Source organism: Rhinopithecus bieti, unplaced genomic scaffold, assembly GCF_001698545.2.
Source record: "Rhinopithecus bieti isolate Rb0 unplaced genomic scaffold, ASM169854v2 scaffold_2453, whole genome shotgun sequence".
NCBI lineage: Eukaryota > Metazoa > Chordata > Mammalia > Primates > Cercopithecidae > Rhinopithecus > Rhinopithecus bieti.
In genome coordinates, this window is record NW_016804447.1 from 510,584 (window position 1) to 533,050 (window position 22,467).

General features: G+C 40.3%; 1 protein-coding gene across 3 annotated transcripts in view; it reads left to right on the top strand.

Annotated features, from left to right (window-relative positions):
- The window catches only part of LOC108527216 (contactin-associated protein-like 5), a 404,395-nt gene that overhangs the window by 93,714 nt on the left and 288,214 nt on the right, over positions 1-22,467 (top strand). For all 3 annotated transcript variants that reach the window (XM_017868363.1, XM_017868364.1, XM_017868365.1), the window contains exons 6-7: positions 18,632-18,781; positions 21,623-21,794. In XM_017868363.1, coding sequence (XP_017723852.1) covers positions 18,632-18,781; positions 21,623-21,794 — 322 coding nt within the window. The remainder of the gene's footprint in view (positions 1-18,631; positions 18,782-21,622; positions 21,795-22,467) is intronic.

Here is a 22,467-nt window from a genome sequence, read left to right on the forward strand (position 1 = left end):
ACCTTGGGCAGTATGGCCATTTTCACGATACTGATTCTTCCTATCCATGAGCATGGTATGTTCTTCCATTTGTTTGTGTCCTCTTTGATTTCACTGAGCAGTGGTTTGTAGTTCTCCTTGAAGAGGTCCTTTACATCCCTTGTAAGTTGGATTCCTAGGTATTTGATTCTCTTTGAAGCAATTGTGAATGGAAGTTCATTCCTGATTTGGCTCTCTGTTTGTCTGTTACTGGTGTATAAGAATGCTTGTGATTTTTGCATGTTAATTTTGTATCCTGAGAGTTTGCTGAAGTTGCTTATCAGCTTAAGGAGATTTGAGGCTGAGATGATGGGGTTTTCTAAATATACAATCATGTCATCTGCAAACAGGGACAATTTGACTTCTTCTTTTCCTAACTGAATACCCTTTATTTCTTTCAATATATTAAGTAAATGCAAGTACATATGGCACCAGGGAATGGGAACACTTTTAAACGGTCCTCAAATGGCCAAAGTTTGGGAAGCACTGTTTCATTGCCATGTACTACCGATCTTACTGTCTAGCAATATGCAGCAGGTCCAGGAACAAATTGTATTTTTGGATACCCTGGCTCCTCCAGCTGCTGTTTCTTCAACATGGAACAGTGGAAGTCTTGCCCTCATTCTCTGTTATGTTACCAATATCTGATGTCCTTCAAGCAGCGGTATATTTACTAAGTTGACAAATACTCATTGAGGTCAAATCTCACATGCCAAGGATTGAGCAGGGATTGGGCTGCAGCTGCTGATAGATGAAGTTCTTTCAGAAGTCTCCCTGAATAAACAGTCTGAATAAAAATCTCCGTCTGCTTTTCACCGCAGGTCAACATCCATCATGGATTATACTACAATTTAATTTAGATGCCTTTCTCTCAACTGGACTGCATGGATTTTGTATCCAAGTAGATTAGCAAAAATTGAGTTAAATTGTAAAGGATATGACTTAATAGTTGTGGACCTAAAAGGAAGAAGCCAAGGCAATATTAATATAAGTAGATAGTTTATTTGGACCAAGCTTGAGTATTGCAACCTGGGAATATAGATTCAAATTGCCCTGAATGTATACTCTGCTCTGATTAGCTGCAGTTAGAAGCAGATTTTTAAAGAAAAATAAGAGGTAATTTCTATATTGTTTATCAGAAATGTACATTAAAATCATACCAGCTAAAGATTTCCTGTGCATTGTTCTTTGTATCACAGATTCCAGGAGCAAGAAGATAATGGGTGAGGCAGGTAGTCAGGAAAAAAATGACTTTAAACAGTTGCCCAGAGCATGGGTGCCTTGAGCTCAGGGGAAGGGTGTGTGACTGAAGTTTCATACTCATGCCTCTCTGGGCCCAATATACTTTGCATCACTCGCATATTTCAGACTACTGTGAGCTGTATTTCTTTTCTCATAGTTATGGTCATGTCAGACCGTGGGAGACATTCAAATGTCCATAGGCGAACAAAATGGCCCACTGAATCCCTGAGCATAGCAGAAAGTCCTGAGTCTGGAAGTCAGTCAGTCAAGTTTAAAAGTATTAATACGTTTTCTCCTTCCTTTCCTGTGGCCCTGGATAAACTTTGTCTCATATGTAAACTGAAGTGTATTAGTTATCTATAGCTGCATATCAAGTGACAGCAATATTTAATGGTTGAAAACATTATTTATTGTGTCTTAGTTTCTGTGGATCAGAAATCCAGGGACAACTTGGCTGGGTGACTGGTTCAGTCTCCCATAAGGTCACAATTGAATTGCCAATGGGGACTGCAGCCATGGCAAGGTTCAGTGGAGGAAGATCTGCTTCCATACTCACTCATGTGCTCAGGCAGGCTTCAGAAAATCCACTTCCACATGTAGGGAAGTTTATATTTTCCCCCTCAAGTTATTTAAAAATAACTTGAATCTATAAAAGAAATGAATAATGGACAAATTAACAGGAAAAAATGCATACACATTTTATTACATGCACACGTGTGCACAGGAGTCACAAAGACATACAAAATATAAAAGCCCAAAGAAATGGCAGATGGTTGATGCCTTTATACCACCTTGAGATTACAGAAAGAACTGGGGTTTAGAGCATGGCCAAAATCATGTTATGGGCCAGGCACGGTGGCTCACGACTGTAATCCTACCACTTTGAGAAGCCAAGGAGTCCAGACCTCTTGAGCCCAAACCCCATCTCTACAAAAAAACTGAAAATTAGCCGGGCATGTGGGTGCATGCCTGTAGTACCAGCTACTCGGCAGGCTGAGGTAGGAGGATCAGCTGAGTTCAGGGAGGCCAAGGCTGCAGTGAGGCATGATCGTGCCACTGCACTCCAGCTTGGATGACAAAATGAGATCCCATCTCAAAACACAAAACAATGACAAAACAGCAACAAAACACAGGTAAGATAGTAAATCAGGTTATGATGGCATGACCGGTAATTGAGGGGAGAGAAGAGGAGGTTCTGTTTACCGAGGAGGTTCTAGGTGGTCTTAAAATGTAGGTGAAGCCATACAGGTATCAGCCCTTAGAAAGAATAAATGACAAATGTTTTTTTCAGACTCTTTAAATGTTTAGACTCTCAATCCTCAATCCAAACAAGGGAGAACCTCACAGAAAGCCTTGTTGTATCAATGCAGGTTTTCTTTACAGATGCAAGTCCCCTACGAAAGACAGCTTTGCAGGGCTGCTTCTTTCACAATAGCCCTCTTAAAAAATGTCAAAAAGTATATTTTGGGGTGAAATATTTTGGTTTCTTTTACCAACTTTTCCTCATGAGCCTCTCCAGAAAGCTGCTAAGGGTAAGTGAGAAAAACCACCCAAGACAGAAGCCGCAGTCTTTTTATAATCTAATATAGAAAATGGCATCTCCTCACTTCTGTCATAGTCTATTCCTGAGAAGCAAGTAAATATGCCCAGCTTATGTCCAAATGGAGGGGATGACACCAGGGCTTGGATATTAACAGGCACAGATTATCCAGGATCATCTTAGAGATTGTCTATTACAGGAGATTAAAAAAAATTTACTTTATAAGCTGGTGTTGGCATTTAAATGAGGTAGTATATCTCAAATACTGCACAAAGTGTTGAGTAGCTATTTAACACATTTTTCTTCTTTCTGTGCTGACTCAAGAGATACAGCTAGAAGGGGCCTCATTCTGCAGAGTCATAAAAGTTAAGAATGAATTTGTGCAGTCAGAGGATTTTTATAAAATTTATTAGATTTCCAGTAATGGAGGTGAGTTAATCACTGAGAATTATAATATTTTCATGTTCTGAATTATAAAAGTTCAACCTCAATCCTCCTTATTTGAAAAGAAAACTGTGAGCTGGTACTGAGCTGTTTCTCTTGAATCGGTGAGATGTTTTGAATACAGAGACTTGTAGGCCTCAGGTCAAAAATCAAGTTTTAATACAAGGAAGGCCCTGGCAGCACGTTGCTCTTAAAAATCCAGGTGCTGTCTGTATTATTAAGTGCATGTCAATCATTAAAATGCATTTATGACCAAAAGAGAGTCTTGTAAGAGCTGCCACCTTACCCAATTGCAGAAAGGGAACAAATCATCAGTTATTTCAGACCCACCTCTCAGAAACTGATATAAGCAAAAGAAGTTTTAAAATGTGCAGCCAGAGTTCTCAAAACTCTTCTCTCCTAAGGAGAATTTCTATGTTTTAGAAAATTTAAAACTTAATGGTTTTAGAAATGTATCAAAGTTTCATGTATTCTTCTATTTTCCCATCTGAGAGGGGAAGAACAAACAAATAATCAAACAAAACAGTTTTCTCTTCCATTTCTGAGGAAACTTGTTTTCAAAGTACTTGAGCTTATATTCACTTTATAAGAGATGAAAATCTCATATGAATGATGAAAAAATAATGACAATCATTCCAATAATTTTTGAGAGTCAACGGGGCTATACTTGACATTTGGTATGTCCCAAATGGGTCAGAGAATGCAGATAATCAAAGGTTTATTTGCGACTAGTTCTAACATCCTAGATCTAAAAGATAAGGTAATTCCTTTGGAAATGGCAGTACAATGATGCCTCACACCTTCAACCCTGTTCCCAAAGCTTTGTACAGTGTGCTTGGCTTTTTAGGAAGGAAGCAGTTCTGATTTAGGGATTTTTGCATTGAAGATCAAGGAGAGATTTGCAAAGTAAATGCATCCTCAAAATAGAAGACATCTGAATTTAGTTATTCTAGAGATGAAGTTTCAGGACGATGAAGGACAATAGTGGAATCCCTTTCTTGTATTTTTCTTTATTTTCTATTTTTGTTATCTCCTTTTTTTGCAAGCCTTATATATGTGTGTATGAGGAAAGTTAGAATATCTCATTTCACTGTAAGGGATGTGAAAGTAGAACCAGCAGCCATTGAAGATCTTCTGCCAGTTAGGCATTGTGCTAGGGGCTTGTCATACAAAACTGTAGAAAAACTCATAAAACTTTATAAGGCGGTTAGTATACCAACACACATAGAAAGAAACTGAGAATATGAATTTAAGTTAAAGTAGCCAAAGTGATGCTCAACCTCAGCTTTTTCCTTAGAATTCCCAAGTTCATGGTCTTTACACAGCATCCTGCTGCTCTCCATATTCATTGTTCATACTGTCCATTGCTTAAATAACTCAAATTGTAAAGAAACTCTGCTTTACATCTATAGATAATCTACAAAAGGCTCTTAAGGAAAGTGGCTATTTAGGTCTAAAGCTGTGTCTTCAAAAACAATTTACTTGGTGGTCTTATTCTTGTATTACTTGGGATTCACACTAGATTGAATGTCTGTTGTCTTTATAAAAGTGTGTACTTTAGCTAAAATTAACTGTATAATATTATTAAGTAAATAATATGGGAGGCTGAGGCAGGTGGATTGCTTGAGGTCAGGCGTTCAAGACTAGCCTCACCAACATGGTGAAACCCGTCTGTACTAAAAATACAAAAGTTAGTTGAGCATGGTGGCACATGCCTGTCATCCCAGCTACTTGCTACTGGAGAGGTTGAGGCCAGAGAATCGCTTGAACCTGGGAGGTGGAGATTGCAGTGAGCCAAGATCCTGCTACTGCACTCCAGCCTAGGTGACAGAATGAGACTCCATCTAAAAAACAAACAAAGTAAATTTTATATATATATCCGTATATCAACACACACATGCAAATATTCATTGGCCACTGCACTCCAGCCTAGGTGACAGAGCGAGACTCCATCAAAAAAACAAACAAGCCAATTATATGTGTGTGTATGTGTGTGTGTGTGTGTATATATCCATATATATATCCCATATATATATCCATATATATATCCATGCATCAACACACACACACCAACATTCACTGAGAAAATAGGTCATACTTTCTTCAGACTTTTTTTTGGTACTCAGTACTGATTCCTTAAAAGGATTATCACTGAAGGATGAAGGCTGCCAAGTGACATGAGGTCTACCTCAGTAAGGGCCTATCTACTTCTAAGGACATTGCCCTGCTTTGTGCAGGCTTTCCCATTCTAATTTCCCCTGTGCCCCATCAATCAAGATTAGATCTCTCAGAATTCAAACTGAAAGATCTGATCCATGTGGAAAGCCATGAGCTTCATTGGAGCAGAGAACACCTTCTAGCTGTCTTACTGGACTGTGAACCTTACCACAAAATCCATTTAGGCAATTCTCCAATGAATGAGCAACTACCTGCATAACCTAATTAATATATTGTAAGCTCCCAGTTCTTTTTTACTTTTCATAAGGTACCAGGTGCCACGGGGACTTCTCACATGGTCATGTGGTCATGAGGCTCTCTCAATCTCCACACCCTTTCATTGAGCAATAGATGTCACACTCTATTTTTTAATGAAGGATGTGGCTGCCGTTTTAAAGGCTTTTATGGAGATGCTTAGAATGGAGTTTAGTATTTTTCAAAACAACCTGAATTACTAAGAAAATAGGACATTTTATAAAGGTAAAGGAGACCACCTGGTTTGTTTTCTTAGGAGGAATAGGGCAGAATGTTTTGAATGTCATGTGAAATGGTAAGCAATCTTAAGAGAAAACTGGCACCACTCTAATTATTTGAAAGGGATTTGACATTTCAATGTTATTTTTATTTTTCTGATGGGAAAATACAAGGCAAGGCAAATCGAAAGAAACAGGCATGGAGTTTTAGCTTACGTTTTTGTTGGTTTGTTTGTTTTCGTTTTTTGTAGTGCTTCTCAAAATGTCAGACATTCTGGGCAGAGAGCTTGAACTCAGTCTGTAGTGGTTGTGCTCCAGCCTACCTGTGCTCTAATCAGATGTAGGACATGAGTAAGTCTGGCTCTGTTAGCCTCACTGTCCGCATTTGCTGAAGGAGAGGATCAGTCTAGAATCAGGGATGCTCCCTCCAGCACTATTCATGATTTCTTGAAAGAAAACAGTAGGTCAACCCCACCCTTTATTGTCTTCAAAGAAATCATCAACCCAAGGCTCTTCTTTTGAAACTGGCATAAGTGGTCCTGATTGATTGGGAGTACCTAGGGCCAAGCCCCTTGCCAGAGGTCATGCTTCCCAACTCCCTAAACGCTGGTGCACTTTGTGGAGTCAGAAAAGTAAATGTAGCCTCTTTTTGATACCATGGATTTGTGGATGAGTTGCTTGCCTGGTTTTAAAAAGGTTATGCTATGACTCTTCACAATCTGTTGAGAATTAGGAGACAAATATCCAAACCCGAATAGGGTTTTTTTTTGCAACCTTCCTTAAATCACAGTAGACTACTGTGTGTGTGTGTGTGTGTGTGTGTGTGTGTGTGTGTGTGTGTGTTTGCCTATGTTGGTAGGAGGGTTAACAAAATATATTAGGCCTTCAGACTATGTTAGTAGAGGAACAATATTAGTTGTAGGTACTGAAGCTATTTCCTGCAGAGAGAAATCCAGGCAGAGACACAGCAAGGGTCTTTGGCTGTGGAACTGGCTTTCTTACAGCTAACGGTTGGTATATGTAAACATCTCTTCAGAAGGCAAAGCAAGCAGCAGTGAGGCAGGCAGAGAGCCCACTTCGGATTCCATTAAAGCATCTTCTCCCCAGAGCTTCCCAGATGCACAGTGTACTGCCTTGATGTCACCAGAAGCATCAAACTCAGACTGGGATTTTCAGGATTAAGGAGTGAGTCTACATTTTAAAGACATGGTTTTGGCATAATAAAATTAAATCCAGAAGGGCAGGGGGGAGAATCCAAACCAAGAGATCTGACCCTGGCAGCTGGCACCACTTGCTCGTTACTAACTGAAAAGACAAAAGGTGAAAGCTGATGACCTGGGACAGACAAAATATTTGGACAAAAGGCAACATGGCCAGCAAAGAGCCAGAAATCAAGAAAATACCATGAAAAAATGTCTATAGCCAAGTCAAATGGCTTATGGAAAATGCCATCTCAACTCATTGCATTTAATTCCTAGGAGCAAGCAATAGTGTTTATCCTATTTCCTCAACCACCTTATAATGTTTCACTCTTTTGATAATTCCTTGAACAGTACTAGTTAGAGAGAAGGTGTTCCAAACAAAACAAAACAAACAACAAAAAAACCCGTAAAAAACATTTAAGCCATCCTTTCTATCAGTTAATTTTCTATAGCCAGTAGACTTCTATGACTTGCTTGTTCTTTCTCTAGCTCAAAATATGATGACATTCTCGGATCAACAGCCATAATGAATGTTTATTTGATGATTATTGAGCACTGACTACATTTACATTAAATAAAATGTGTCATACTGTAGCTATGGTCAACACGACTCAGTTAGCTTTCAGAATTTAATCTCAACTGATACTTTCTCAAGAAACCTTTTCAAAGCAGGCCAAGTTCCTTGTTTCTTTGTTTTTTTTCTTTGTAACATTTGCCCTAAGTATGTATATGTATGCATTCATCTGCTCAGGCTGCTATAATATCAAGGCTCAGGCTGCTATAAAAAAAATTTAAGACTAAGTGTCTTAAACAACAGAAATATATTTTCTCACAGTTTTGGAGGCTGCAAATCCAGGATCCAGATGTTGGCAGGATTGATTTCTTCTGAGGGCCTCTCTGTTTGCTGGCAGATGGTTGTCTTTTTTCTGTCTTCACATGGTCTTTTCTCTGTGCGTGTCTGTATTCAAATACCTTCTGCTCATAAGGACACCAAACATATGGAAACTTATTTTACCATCATTACCTTTTTAAAGATCCTGTCTCCAAATACAATTGTGTTTTTAGGTACTAGGTGTTGGGACTTTAACATATGCATTTTGCAGGGACACGATTCAGCTCATACAATGTATATTAATGTGTCTATTTAATTGTTGTCCAATGTGACTTCTCATCACTAGAATGTAAGCAACCATGGAAACAAGTACATTATTTGCCCAAGCCTTGGTCCAACACCTTGCTTACCACACGTCTTCCATAACTATTTTGCTACATGCATGAATAAACTAGTGGAGTTGACCTCTAAAACATTTCCGAAAGATAGAATTTTAACAAGGAAAGAAGAGTTCGTAGCGATTTTTAACAAACATTCCTGTTACAACAATTATATTCTGCGTAATGTGTCAAACCAAGGAAAGAGCTATACTCAGGGGGAGTACTAATTAGATAAAGGGCAAGGGAGCTCCCAGGGGTAGGGAGACGGCCTGGAGAGTTGCATCGTGCAGGATGGAAGTACTCACTCTGTGGAATGTTGGCAGCCGGGTGGTTATAGGCTATAGCCCTGCAATTAACAGAGCTGCCCCCCAAATATTGTCCTTTCTCATATAAGCCATTTGTAGCTAGCCACCACCTGCACATCAAGTAAACATGATGAGGCCGCAGCTTCGTCCTCTGCTTCAATTAAGTTGTCATTAATGCCTCGGTATTTGAGCTAAGATAATGTTAATGAGAAAATCCCATTCGCAAGGGCAAAAACGTGGGTAGCCACAGGGCTGCGATTGTCACAACAAGCTGTCTGGTTGAGCACAGAGTTCGAGTTTCAGAAGATAATAACATGATGAAGCATTTCGTGTTATGGAAAACTGAGAAATGCGATTGCCTGAACTTTAAGATACCAAGCAAAGGTTGGAAATGTTTACCAAAGTAGTGATTTCTTGGGCATCTTCAGCTTTTTAAGTTTTGATTAATGACAATGGAAACATTGTATTTCTTAACTCACTGTTTTTTCTCTATCTCTCACTCAAAAGGGAATTGCAGGAGCTAGATTTTTTTTTTTTTATCATAGCAGATTAATCTTCTTGTCAAACCTGCTATCACTTCCCTTTGTCTTTTGTATTTTTTACTTTGACAATTCTCCCATATAACTTAGGTTCCTCTCACTGGCTTTAGGACACTTTTGGAGTATCTACTCTACACTGAGTATTGTGGTTGAACCTGGGAGGGGGGCACTGCCCACAAGGAGCTCATAGGCATGGTTGGAAGAGACAGTAAAGTGGCATTAATGAATAATAGAACATGTGCCTGGGACACTGAAGCACAGGGAAGAGGCAACAGGACAGGGGGAAAAGGGAAGGCTTTCTAGAGGTAGAGATGTCACAGCTTGGTTCTGAAGAATAAATAGAATTTGGCCAAATAAGGAGGGAAGGATCGGATGCTCTAATAAGAGATGAGAAATAGAACAAGAACTGGAGGTGTAAGACTATAGAAGCTTAGATGCCTGGGGCCCAGAAGGCAAAAGATGAAGCAACGTTTTGGTCAGGGACCCCAGAGTTTGTGCTGTATCTTGGAGAGAATAAGGAAATAACTCTGTTGAGTTTAGCTTAATGTTTAGCATGTGGATGTTTGATCTCAGCATTCAAGTCTGCTAAGAAAACCACACCTTCACCATCAACCACAAATGTATTGTGACTTCCTAACAGACCCTAGTGGATGGCAAAACCAGATGTTTTCCCTTTATGCACCAATCAAGGGTTTTCAGGATCCAGGTTACCTTGAAATATGAGCCAGGCATTAATGACTAGAAAAGGTTTAACCGTGATTTATGGTCAATGCTCACGAGAGGGCCTGCTGCTGACACTTGGCAGTGGAGATTCAGTTGGTCTGATGCTCAATCCATCAATTAGCATTTGAAGAGGGCAGAATGGTGCTCTGCTGATACTGGGGCTGGTTGGGGGGGGGGTCCCAAAACATGACTCAGACTCTGACCCCCAGGTACCTGTCATCCCACTGGGAAGAGGAGACTTACATGGACGGATTGTTAATTAATACCACAAGGTGGTAAATATTATGAACTAAATAATTAGATCAGACTGCAGATGCTACAGGAATTTAGAAAGAGAATTCACCATGCACTAGTCTAGTCAAGGAAAGTCTGCTTCATTCATTTCTGGATTTATTAACTTATTCGTTTATTCAATCAATCAATCATTCAGCACGTTTTACATGCCCTGCAGTGTGGTAGGTGGCTGTGATAGAAAGTAATAAAACATATGTTCTCTGTCTGTACAGTTTAGGAAAGAATTTGCTGACACAAAAACTTGGCCTTGGAAGATTGGGGGATGGATTTTGATAGCAGGAAATTGTAAGGATAGCATATAGGTGGAGCAGAGGCTGGGTGTGGAAGCCCCAATTCAGTAACTATGTTTACTTAAAGCATAATGAACACATGATCTAGCTGGAGTAGGGAATTCTTGTAAAGATTTTGGAAAATAGCCTGAAAGGACAGAGGGAGACTTGGTTACAGAAAGAGTAGACTGTCCAGTGTGATTTTCATTCTCTGAGCTCCATGACCCAGTGGCGGAGTATTTGCTGTGAGGTCGATGATAACCTTGCAGTTTAGACAGTTGGATCTAACAAGGTGTCCTCTATCAGAAAGAGGCAGAAGACTGGGAAAAGAAGGGCATCATTAAAGAAAATCCCAGCTTCAGGGATAAGGAGTAGAACAAAAGTAAGAGAGGGAATTTGAAGGCATATGTGAATTCAGTCTACCATATGCAGGGAAAAGTTAAGAGAATTTGATAATTGATGGATAAACAGTGTGCCAGGAAAACATAACTCAGGCTCTAAATTGTAGCATAATGGTACTAGTAACGGTAATATACTCTTCTACTATGTAACTGACATTTTTAGACTTCCTTATTCAATTATTCATATATTGCCCACTTTATTCTCACAAAAGTTGACTGTGAGATAGTCAGCAAAAGTTGACAGCTACCTTCGAATTGTTAAATAACAGCATGTGTGAATCAGCATAGAAAGACTGTTGAATCGAGTTTTCTGGGGAAGATAAAGCCTAGAAACTTTCAAGTCAAGCCAATAAATTTGTTTCTGTTTTACAGATGATGTAATAGGTTTAGAGAAATTAAGAAATCTCTCTAAATTTCTGGAAATTGTAAGTGGCAGGCACTTGAGCAAGGAATAGCAGGTGAATAAAGCTATCAAGGAAATCTGTAACAAGTTATCTCCAGGGTTGGAAACAGTCTTTGGGGACCATGATCTGGCCTGGGCTACCTTTTTGCTCTTGTGTGTGGCTGTAATGGCCTAGGGTAGTCACGGCTGAGACTTACAGGCCCTGAGCAGTCACTTGGTTACAAAGGTTCATTGACACCTTGCAACATTAATTATAATCTTGCTTTTCATTTTGTCTTCAAAACATAAAAAAGATGTTGAAATATGGTGACCACTGAAGTGCAAAGATCTGTTAGAAATTTTATGGAGGAATTGGTGGAGTTAGAGAGACAGAGAGAGAGAGGTACAATTGAGAGCCAGAGTAGAAGTGTGTGTCAGGGCTCTGCAACCTCAAAATTATTTTTTTAACTCAATGGCTCTGAGCCAAGGGAAGATTTCCGTTCCCACCAAACTCACCTTTTAGCCCACCTGTCCCCCAAATGGTGAAAAAATATGCTGTTGGTGATGGGGATTTGTGGTGTTGGTGATGGGATTGTGATGTTGGTAATGGAAGGTTGTGGCATTGATGATGGAAGGTTTTGGTATTGGTGATGGAGTGTTGTGGTATTGGTGATGGAATGTTGTGGTGTTGGTGGTGGAGGGTTGTGGTGTTGGTGATAGAGGTTGTGGTATTGGTGATGGAAGATTGATGTTGGTGATGAGGTGTTGTGGTGGTGATGAGGGTTATGGTGTTGGTGAAGAGGGGTTGTGGTGTTGATGATGGAGGGTTGTAGTGTTGGTGATGGAGGATTGTGGTGTTGGTGATGGGGGCTTGTGGTGTTGATGGAGGGTTGTAGTGTTGGTGATAGAGGGTTGTGGTATTGGTGAAGAGGGGTTGTGGTGTTGGTGGTGGAGGGTGGTGATGTTGGTAATGGAAGGTTGTGGTGTGATGATGGAGGGTTGTGATGGTGATAGGGGATTGTTATTACCATCTAGTGAGCAGGAGTGCTGCTGCACATCCGACACAAGAGGTGTACCACAAGACACCTACTCGTAACAAATAATAAGCCAGTCCAGAATACCCAGGGCCAGGGTTGAGGAACACCACTTTAACCCCAAACCCTACTCTTGTAAAGCAAATTCAGGACCTTAGAATATCTCTTAACCTTCTGAGTCTCAGTTTCATCAAGTGTGAGCTGTAAAGGGCTGTGGAGATCTCATTACTAAAAGCATTTAAAAGTCATATTAGATGCTCTATAACTATTTTTTGTTTTACCTAGAAATAATAAAAAAAATTACTTTGTTAGTATCAAAGTAATAACAATTGACTAGAATTCTAATTTCTGACTTAAGTAGACATCCTGAGAAACAAAGGTTGAATTTTAATTTAATTCTTTTCAGAATCTAGGTGATTCACAAAAGGACAGAACAAAAGAAAGTTTGAAGTTGGTACTGTTAAAAGCGAAGTCATTTGGTGGGAATGTAAAGTAGTGTAGCCACTTTGGAAACATTCTGGAAGTTCCTCAAAGGGTTAAATATGGAATTACCCGATGACTGAGCAATCCCAATTCTATATGCACACCTAAGAGTACTGAAAACATGTTCATACAGAAATGTGTACACAAATGTTCATAGCAGCGTTATTCTGAATGATGCCCCAAGTGGAAGCAATTCACATAGCCATCACCATAAAAACGTGCTTACTTGACCAGGTGCGGTGGCTCACCCCTGTAATCCTAGCACTTTGGGAGTCTGAGGCAGGTGGATCACTTGAGGTCAGGAGTTCAAGACCAACCTGGCCAACATGATGAAACCCCGTCTCTACTAAAAATACAAAAAAATTACCCATGCATGGCAGTAGGTGCCTGTAATCCCAGCTACTCAGGAGGCTGAGCCAGGAGAATCACTTGAACCTGGGAGGCTGAAGTTGCAGTGAGCTGAGATCAGCCACTATACTTCAGTCTGGGCAGCAGAGTGAGACTCTGTCTCAAAAAAAAAAAAAAAAAAAAGTACTGATGCATGCTACATGGATGAATCTTAAAAACATAATGCTAAGGAAAAAACACCAGTCAGAAAATAGAGCATAATGTATAATTTTATTTATATCAAGTGCCCAGAATAGGCAAATCCATAGAGTCCCAAAGGTAGATTAGTGGTGGTTGACCAGGGCTGGAGGTGCAGGGATAAGGGGATTGGGGGACAGTATATCAAGGTTACAGAGTATATTTAGGGGATGATGACATGTTTTAAAAATTGATTGTAGTGATTGTATAACTCTGAATCTATTAAAAACCACTGGGTTTCACACTTTAGATGACATATATGGTATTTGAATTTTACCTCAATAAATCTGTTACCAAAAAAAAAATAAAAATAAAAGCAAAGTAGAATTCAGTAGCAGAACATAAAACTTTGCAGAGCTTTTTGGTATCAAAGAGATGGCAGGCGCAGGGCAGGGCTGGCTGGAGTTGCCAGCATGATGAGCAAAGGGAGCTCAGCCCCAGTACCCACACTTCCCTTTGAACGCTGGCTCTGCCTCTGAGCAGCCATGGGGCCCTGGGCAGCCTCTCCACTTTTCTCCGTTACATCTATTACATGAGGGCAATCAACTTGACCTCCAGGACTATTGTAAGAATTAGGAATTATATTATTTAAAGTGCCTGGCACATTGTAGGCATTTGTTACTGGTAGTGTGATGTATTATTAGCTATTTTTACAATTGGGGTATTTCAAAGGTTCATTTGCAAGTTCAGTAGCAAGGATTAAAACTGTCATTCTTTTTTTCTCTATGGAGAAAATCTTCCAAGTCTTTATTTGATTCCTAGGAAAGCACAGGGCAGCCTATTTAACTCTCTCTCTATAAGGAACCCTTTATACTGATGCCCTAGGCTGAATTACAGTGCCTGAGAGAAGCCATGAGAACAAAAGTGAAAAGGACAAAAAAGTTTTCTGTCTTTCATTTCAGTTTAAACAGTTTGTCAAGTTTTTTAAAATTATAAAAAGTATACATTAAAAGACATTGAAAATCCCAGTATAGCATAAAAGAAAACAAAAAACAAAAATAATCTGTGATTCTGTCAGTCTACATTATTGCAGTGTTTTCCTTGGTGTTAGTTTTTAACAAAATGGGAATCATGCAGCACGTACTATTTATTTAGAACTTTTCTCTTATCAAGATACCAGTAGCATTCTTGGACATTGTAATGTCTATTGACTATGTTATATACCATATTAGGAATAAACCATATTTGCTTTACCTAGCCTGCTACTATTGGAAATATGGGTAGCAGTGAATTGTTGCTATTGTAAATAATGGTGTCATGAACTATCTTCACCATAAATCTTGGCTACAGCTCTGTTACTATTTTATAAATAATTCTTCAGAATACAATTCACAGGGAATGAGGTATGATATTCTTGGGATTTTTGATGCTTACTGGTGTATTGCCTCCCAGAAAGAATATGCAAATTTAGGTGGCTGAAACAACATATAACATTGACTGTTTCCCTCTATTCTCATTGAGATTGAGTATAATCAGTTTTTATCCTTTATTAGTCTGGGAGATGGCAAATAATACCCGACCTGTCTTTAAAGTTCGGAAATTGTATGTTTGTCCTCATCTGTTTCTGGAACCCAAATCCCATCTTTTAGGCCTCAGTTCCTAAATCATGGGGACACTTAGTCCCCCATATTGGCCCTCATATCCTGCTCTTCTCCCCTAAGAGAATTTTTTCCCCCGATCAAGACATTCTTGGCCTACAAGGTATTGCTTTCGTGTTCTCCTCATTGGACATGTCTATTCTTTCAAAGCTATTTATCTCAAGGAGGTTTGAGAAAACAGCAGTCGGATAAGGTGATTTCTCCCTAATTTTTGAATCATTAATAGCACTTCCACTTTTACCTTTAAGAGAGTATTCTTAATAACAAAACCTCAGAGAGTCTCTAGGGATATTATTTTGGATCTATTAACAGAATGCAGTGAACACGAGGACCAGTTGAAAGTGGAGATTTTTAGCTGGGGGTGTACTGCTTCACTTATCTTGGAACCCGTGCCCGAGCAGCTCTCCTGGGCTAGTTCCAATTTCCCAGCTTCTTTCCTTTCTCTTCTGACACCTCCAATGACGTGGCTCCTGACCCTGGCTGCACAAAACGTAATTCCAAGTCCTGGGATAATCCCCAGAAATCTGACGTAATTAACCTGGAGTGATCCTCAGGTTCTGTATTTTCGAAAGCTCCCCAGGCAGTACCTGTATCGAGAACGATTGTTCTAATAATTCTCCTCCGCAGAGCTCAACTTTTCACCCAGGCTCCCCCTGCAGGGACTGGGGACCATGTAGAAAAAGGCCAAATCAAAGAAAAGGCAGACCAAAAAAAAAAGAAGAAGAAGAAGAAGAAAACAACCAACCAAGCAAACCCTCGTTATGTAAAGTCTTGAAAGAGAGAAATGGAAGGCGATGTGGGGAGAGGACAGGACCCACAATCAGAACAGATGATCCTACAGGCACCCATTGAGCAGACCTCTCCTCTCGGGCCAGTGCCATCTGTAACACGAATAGGTGATAGATAACTAATTGGAGGGGACACTCACTGTGGCCTCTATAAATACATTCTTCTCTACTGTAGCCCTGATCCCTAGCAGGGTGCTTGGCCTTTAGGGAGTATTTAGAACTTTTATTCTGAACTAGTTACTAATGCCCTTCCAGTCTAGAGTCTACCTGCAGATACAGTCCCATATGTTATGCAGATATTTTCAAATGAGTATGCAAATGAACATGTTTAAAAAGGACATACAATTGACTGTCTTCCCCAAATATCCCTGAAAGAAGTCAAATGTTCATCACCAAGAAACACCTGACAGATTCTCTGTCTCATTAGCAGAATCCCTGTGTCCAGGACCCAAACCCTGGTCTTGTCTGAGGACAACTGCCTTTGGGAGGAAGTGGGGCCACCAGGCTGAGAAGCCTCTTGGTTCTCTTCTTCACCCCAAGCAGATGTTCAGCGTTGCAGTGGAGACTAACTTTGAGAGATCTGGCTGAAAACACATCAGGTCTCCTATATCTGGGATGCTCTGAGCCAATGGGTCACAGCTGTCCAGGTGCAAACACAGCTGGGCTCCAAGCCTGGTGCTGTGCTTCTCCCAGGGCAGCCTCGGAGTTCAGGGGCACCAGCCATCTGGGAGCTCAGGGGCACCAGCTCTTCCCTTGCCACTCTGAGGGTCTGGCACACCTCTGTGGTGATGCTCAGTGTTTTCTTCCCAGCTGGCTGCTTTGGGGCTGCTCCAGTAGGCTCTACCAAGGCAGGTCTGTTTTACCTGCAGAAATAGCTCTAAATCCATCACTTGCTTTGCATTTTCACTGCTGCTACTTTAGGTGAGATCCTCTCATTCTGCCTCCAGGGACACTGCAATAGGACCTGTGAGTTCTGCCTCCAGCCTTGACCCCTCCCAGCTGCTACCATTGGCTCTTGTGCTAACTGATACTTTGAATAAACATCTCCAACCCTGATATTACGATCCTAGAGAGCCCTCATGGACTCCCATGTGCTAAAGGTGTAATTTTCATCTTTGGCTGCACATTAGAACCACCCAAGGAGCTTTTTAAAAAATGTAGATGCTTAGGGCCCATGCCCAGAGATGCTGATGGAATTGGTTTGGGAAAAGTGCTCTTCAGAATCATTTGTCAAAGGATATTGTTTAAAGTCCTCCTGAGCCTGGCATGTGAGACCCCTGGGAGATTGGATCCTCTTTCCAGCTCCCTTCGTATTGTCATCTCCTGCTCCTCAGTCCAGACCTTTGTTTCTTTATACAGGCTCTCTGTCTCCTGGAACCCTTGCTCCCAGAATCACAAACTCTTGCTCATTTTCCACAACTCCCCTTAACTGTCACCCACATCTGTGAAACATTCTTGGGATCCTCTCATGGGGTTAGTTAGACTTTCTTTCTTCTCGGCTCATATGTTGCTGTTCCACTCAGAATTGCAAAAGGCGATGTTGTTTGCTTTCTTCTCTGTCTACCCCACTAGCCTGAACTCAAACGATGTTACCTTAATCTTCCTTGCATATCTCTCTGCTTCTTACCAATGGACTACCCTAGGGTAGAGATCATGTGATGTTAATATCCGTACCCTCTAATGCCAAAGACCATTTCGTATTTGCAGCTCTGTTCATTTTTTAAGCTAACATGACTGCCGACGTATGTTTGAAATGAACTATTCTGCATTACCTGCTGGACTAACTGGTGTTATCCTCACAATGGCCTGTTAAGTACAGTCATTGTCCTCTTTGCAAGTGAGGAAATTGACACAATGAGAGGAAAGACAACTCACCATGTAACAGGGCACAAAAAATGACTGTTTAGAATTTAGAATTGTGTGGCTATGTGCTCTTGCCACAGAAAGTCTTTGTAACCAATCAGTTAATATGCCTTTATTTTCTTCAGCAAGCACTTTGCACCAACAGGACACAGAGTCTTACTAGATGATAAACTCTTTAAAGGAAATAGTTGAAACCTCATGACTAGTTCCCAACACGGTTTTCTCAGTAAAGTAGGTCAGCAGCACAGGGTACACCAAAGACAGCTGGAGCAATGGAATAGGAGAGAAAAGAACTTTACAAAACCACCCACCTTTCTTCCGGTACCTTTAGAGACAGTCATGCCTCATTTCATTCGATCCCTTTGACCATGATAAGGGGCAGGAATTATAATATTTACAGATGATAAAATCAGAGCTTAATGAAGGTGAGTAACTTAGACAATGTCACCTAATTTAGAATGAAAACCGCTGCAATTGGATTAGTATGTTACCTCTCTCCAACAGGAGGCTGCCTCAGCCTGATGTATCGTTGGAATCCAGCTTTCCTCATCTACTTGAAAAATAGCTTACTTTTCCTAAAATTGTTTGTAGGAAAGTATGAGAAAACAAAAATTGCCCGTAACTCTACCACTCAGATAAAATTGCTGGTAATATTTTGAGTTCTTTTCTTTTTCCTTTTTTTTTTTTCCTCTGCATTTATACAACAATAGATCAGAATATGTGACATAACTTTGGTTGTGGTATGTACAACATTTTGTATTTTTCCCTTTTGTTTTTAAACAAAACATATCAGAAGTAGTTTAGCCATCTTTTTTAAAAAAGAAAGAGATTAGAATGAAGTGGTAAAAAGAGGAAGAACAATGCTTTTTATGAACCTTCCAAGGGCTTGTATCCAGCCGAGTGAGGAGTGAGTTTGCTCTGAGAAGGGCATGGACGGCAGCAGGCTGGGAAATGAGCCCCCTCTCTCCAAGCCTTCCAGACCCATCATCTCTATGCTTGCTCTCTTGTTTCTCTTGCAGGCAGCAACTTGAATGATGGCTTGTGGCACTCAGTTAGCATCAATGCCAGGAGGAACCGCATCACACTCACTCTGGATGATGAAGCAGCGCCCGTAGCTCCTGACAGTTCTTGGGTACAGATTTATTCTGGAAATAGCTACTACTTTGGAGGTAAATTCTCCAGCCTTTAAGAGGGAAAATAAAGGAGGGAGGGAAAATGAAGTGGGCAATTATTTCACTATGGTGGTTCTGGCTTGGTCAATTAGACAATTACCCCCCCCCCCAAACATACACACAGACATCCTCCATCTCAAAATAGTGAGAAGCAAAATCTCTCACAGCTGTGTGCAAATATAAATTATCTAGGTCAGTGCTGAGGAAGAAAAGAACTTTAGCTACAAGAGCTGGTGTTATATAACACATCCAAAGGAGATTTTTGTAGCCATGCCAAGTCCTGTGATCACATGGGAAAGGAGAAACTCAGTTCAAAACTTGGAGAAAGTGTATCAAGAGTCAGCAGTACCTGCAAGAGGCAAAATCCAGGTGGAAAGGCACAACCAGCATGCTCAGCACCTAGGTCCCTCCTCTACCACTTTCCTCTCTTAGTCCCCTGTCCCCTCCCTCCCCACATTCCTAGAGATCATGCCCACAGAGAGCCAGGAATGAGGTGGAACTAGGAGCCCCATGAACTTGTAACTCCACGTGTAAAAGCCAGTTCAGATTGTTCAGATTCTGCCTTCTCTGATGTTAAGTGAATCCTGGGAACCTTTCCCATGACAGAAACACAAGGGCAAGCTGATGGTGAAGAAAAACATATAATTAGGCATCTACTGATTTTTTTATAAATGCATATATATGTATGTATTTAGTCTTTCAAAAGTATTTTTCAATACAAATTAATATCTAATTTCATAGTTAGTTGTTTGTATTATAGAAACAATCTCTGAAAAGGATGTAACCTCAATAGCTGTCTGACCTTGAGAAAGGTACTTATAGTCCCTAAACTTCCTAATCTGAAACATGGGGAAATAAGCTCGACTCCAGAATTTCAGGAAAAGTTAAGTACGACCAAGGTGTAAACATACAGCACAGAGTGTGCCACACGGCAGGGGATGGGGAAACTGGCTCCACCTCCTTTAGATATAAGTCAGGGTCTGGTCTACAGTTTCCTTATTCTTTTCCTATTAGTAAATTGAAGAGAAGTATTGTATAAAATTATGCATAGTCTCTTAAATAGAATTTACAGGTCACTTCTCTCCTACCAATGGAATGTGGTTAAAGCTTTAAAATACAAAAGGGATTTTGCATAGGTGCAGTGTACATACCAACGTCTCCTAGGAGGGAAGCAATATCTTTGTGGCTTGATTTTAGGGTGAGGAAGGGCCTGTGACCTTTACCTCAAATCTCCTCCCCCTGTGCATGGCTAACAAATTCCTTTAGGAAGGGAATACACGTCCAGTCTCTGCAAAAGTTTTATGACTTACCTCATTTAATTCATACAGAAACCTTGTGCAGTACATAATACCCCCACTTAATAGATAATAAAACTGGTGTTTGCTGAGATGAAAGAATTTGTGCAAGGCCATAGAGCTCATGAATTCAAATCCAGATCTGTGTTCCCACAGCCCACCAGTGAAAACAGAGATTGGAACAAATGTATTATAAAGATCGTAGAACAGGTGTGTTGGGGTCCACAAAGATAACCTGACAGACCGAATAATTGTGCATCTTATGCAATATTTCAGCATCAGAGGGAAAAACGCTATCTTGAGTTTATTCTTGAGGGAACCGTTTGTTACTAATCCTGATACAATAAGCATCTGACATGCCTCAGAGACAGAATGGCTCTCCTGCCTCAGTGGAAGAAGTGCTCTTAGAGGCAAGTTTTAAGGGACCCTGAGTTTAGAACGTGAAGATTTATCAGTGATTTGAACAGTGTTTAAACAAACGCCCCACACGTAGACTGTAAACTTAAGGAAGGTGAAAAATGAGTTTCAGTAATAATAGTCAACTTACATAAATTCTCTCTACAGCTTCAATTAGAAGTTGTAGCATCTCTCTTCATTTTATAGTGTGCCTGTGAGCTGTTAACCAGCTGCTGGGCTGAAGCTGGTTAGTGACTGTCTATTAGAGATGGCTGAAATAATTCCCAGTTATTTATGGGTTATTACCATGGTTTCAAGCTTGCATTCCCATATGCTCTGAACCTATTAAAGCTATTGGGATGGAGTTTGTAAGGAGCACGAGCACTCATATACCTGAAAGGCTCTATACCCATCTTAATGAGAAGTAGATATGCCCTGGTTGCAAGCTACACTAAATCAGTGTAATTTTTTTTTTAAGAACACCCTTTAAAAAGGTATAGTGTTAACCTTTCCCATATGCTATTACAGCCCTAAAATGACATGCATTTAAACCCTTAGTTCCTTCTAAAACCAGCAAAATGTCTGATTTTGCTTTACACATCACGTTAAAATTCCAGTTACGCTCCTGTGTGTACCTTTCTCAGGAACTAAGCCTGTTAATGCTAACAATTAACCAGACAATTCCTCTGCTGCCATCCCTACCCAACCATCCCTACCCAAAGCACAATTTCCTTTGAAAGCGTAATTCAGAATTGAATTGTGCATTTAGATATGTATTTCAAGACAACCAAAATTCTGAAGTAGCTATAATATGTTTCTTCCTTGGGATGAGTGAGGGATGCCATATGAAAGAATAGAAAATAGCTTACCTCAATGGAAAAAAAAAAGTAAGAAGGAGACACCTGTTACAATATTGGTATTCCCTTTGCCACGCTTTTTATTTTCTCTACAGTGATGGAGTATGCCGTATTTTGTACCAATTCTGTCCCCTCCCTGAGAATGCTAGGATTTACAACAAAAAGGGTGTGCACTGTTGTGAATGAGAAAGCACCAAAATAATTAGACCTCAAGGTCTTCCATCAGTAGGTCGCCAAGCAATGACGGATCATTTCAGCATTCTTCTTCATCTTTTTTCTCTGTCCCACAGGGTGCCCCGACAATCTCACCGATTCCCAATGTTTAAATCCCATTAAGGCTTTCCAAGGCTGCATGAGGCTCATCTTTATTGATAACCAGCCCAAGGACCTCATTTCAGTTCAGCAAGGTTCCCTGGGGAATTTTAGTGATTTACACATTGATCTGTGTAGCATCAAAGACAGGTAATTATTGTCTCTTCTCCTCTGTTCTCCCACCCCCTTCCCATTCTCACTGTTCTAAATATGAATTTCTTTAAGCAAAATTCTAATCCACCGACATTAGCCACATTAGACATAATTGAGTTGCCTAATGGAAAATATTTCTGAAAGGATTTCAGGCCCAGAGAAAAATGGTTTAAATTAGTTGAGTCTCTCTTCATGTTGACTTGCAGTAAATGGGATATGCAAATTAAATCAAAATACAAATTTGTGAAAGGATTAAAATTTTATGCATAAACAACATTTGATTACTTTGAAGTTAAAGCAAAAAGGAGGAAGGAATTACTTCTCTCCTAAACCATTTCATTTTTCATTGCTGTGGGTGTCCTTTCTAACACAGGCAGATGAGCATCGGACCGTCTGGGAAATCTGCAAAAGAGGTTCACGAATGCCCAATAACACACAACTACTCCTGGGTTTGGCTGTTTTTTGCTCTTACTGCCCCTACCACTGCTTCTCTGGCCCGGAGGAGATCAGAAAAACTCACTTTAGCTCTCCATTTCCCCTGGGATCTTGCTCTCCTTATAATAGAAGTTTCTAAATGCAAAGACACACCACAGAAAACCAAAGAGGATGGATTCTGAATTTGCATCAAAGTTTACCATGTTCTTCTTCTTTCCTCTCCAGAGCCTACCTC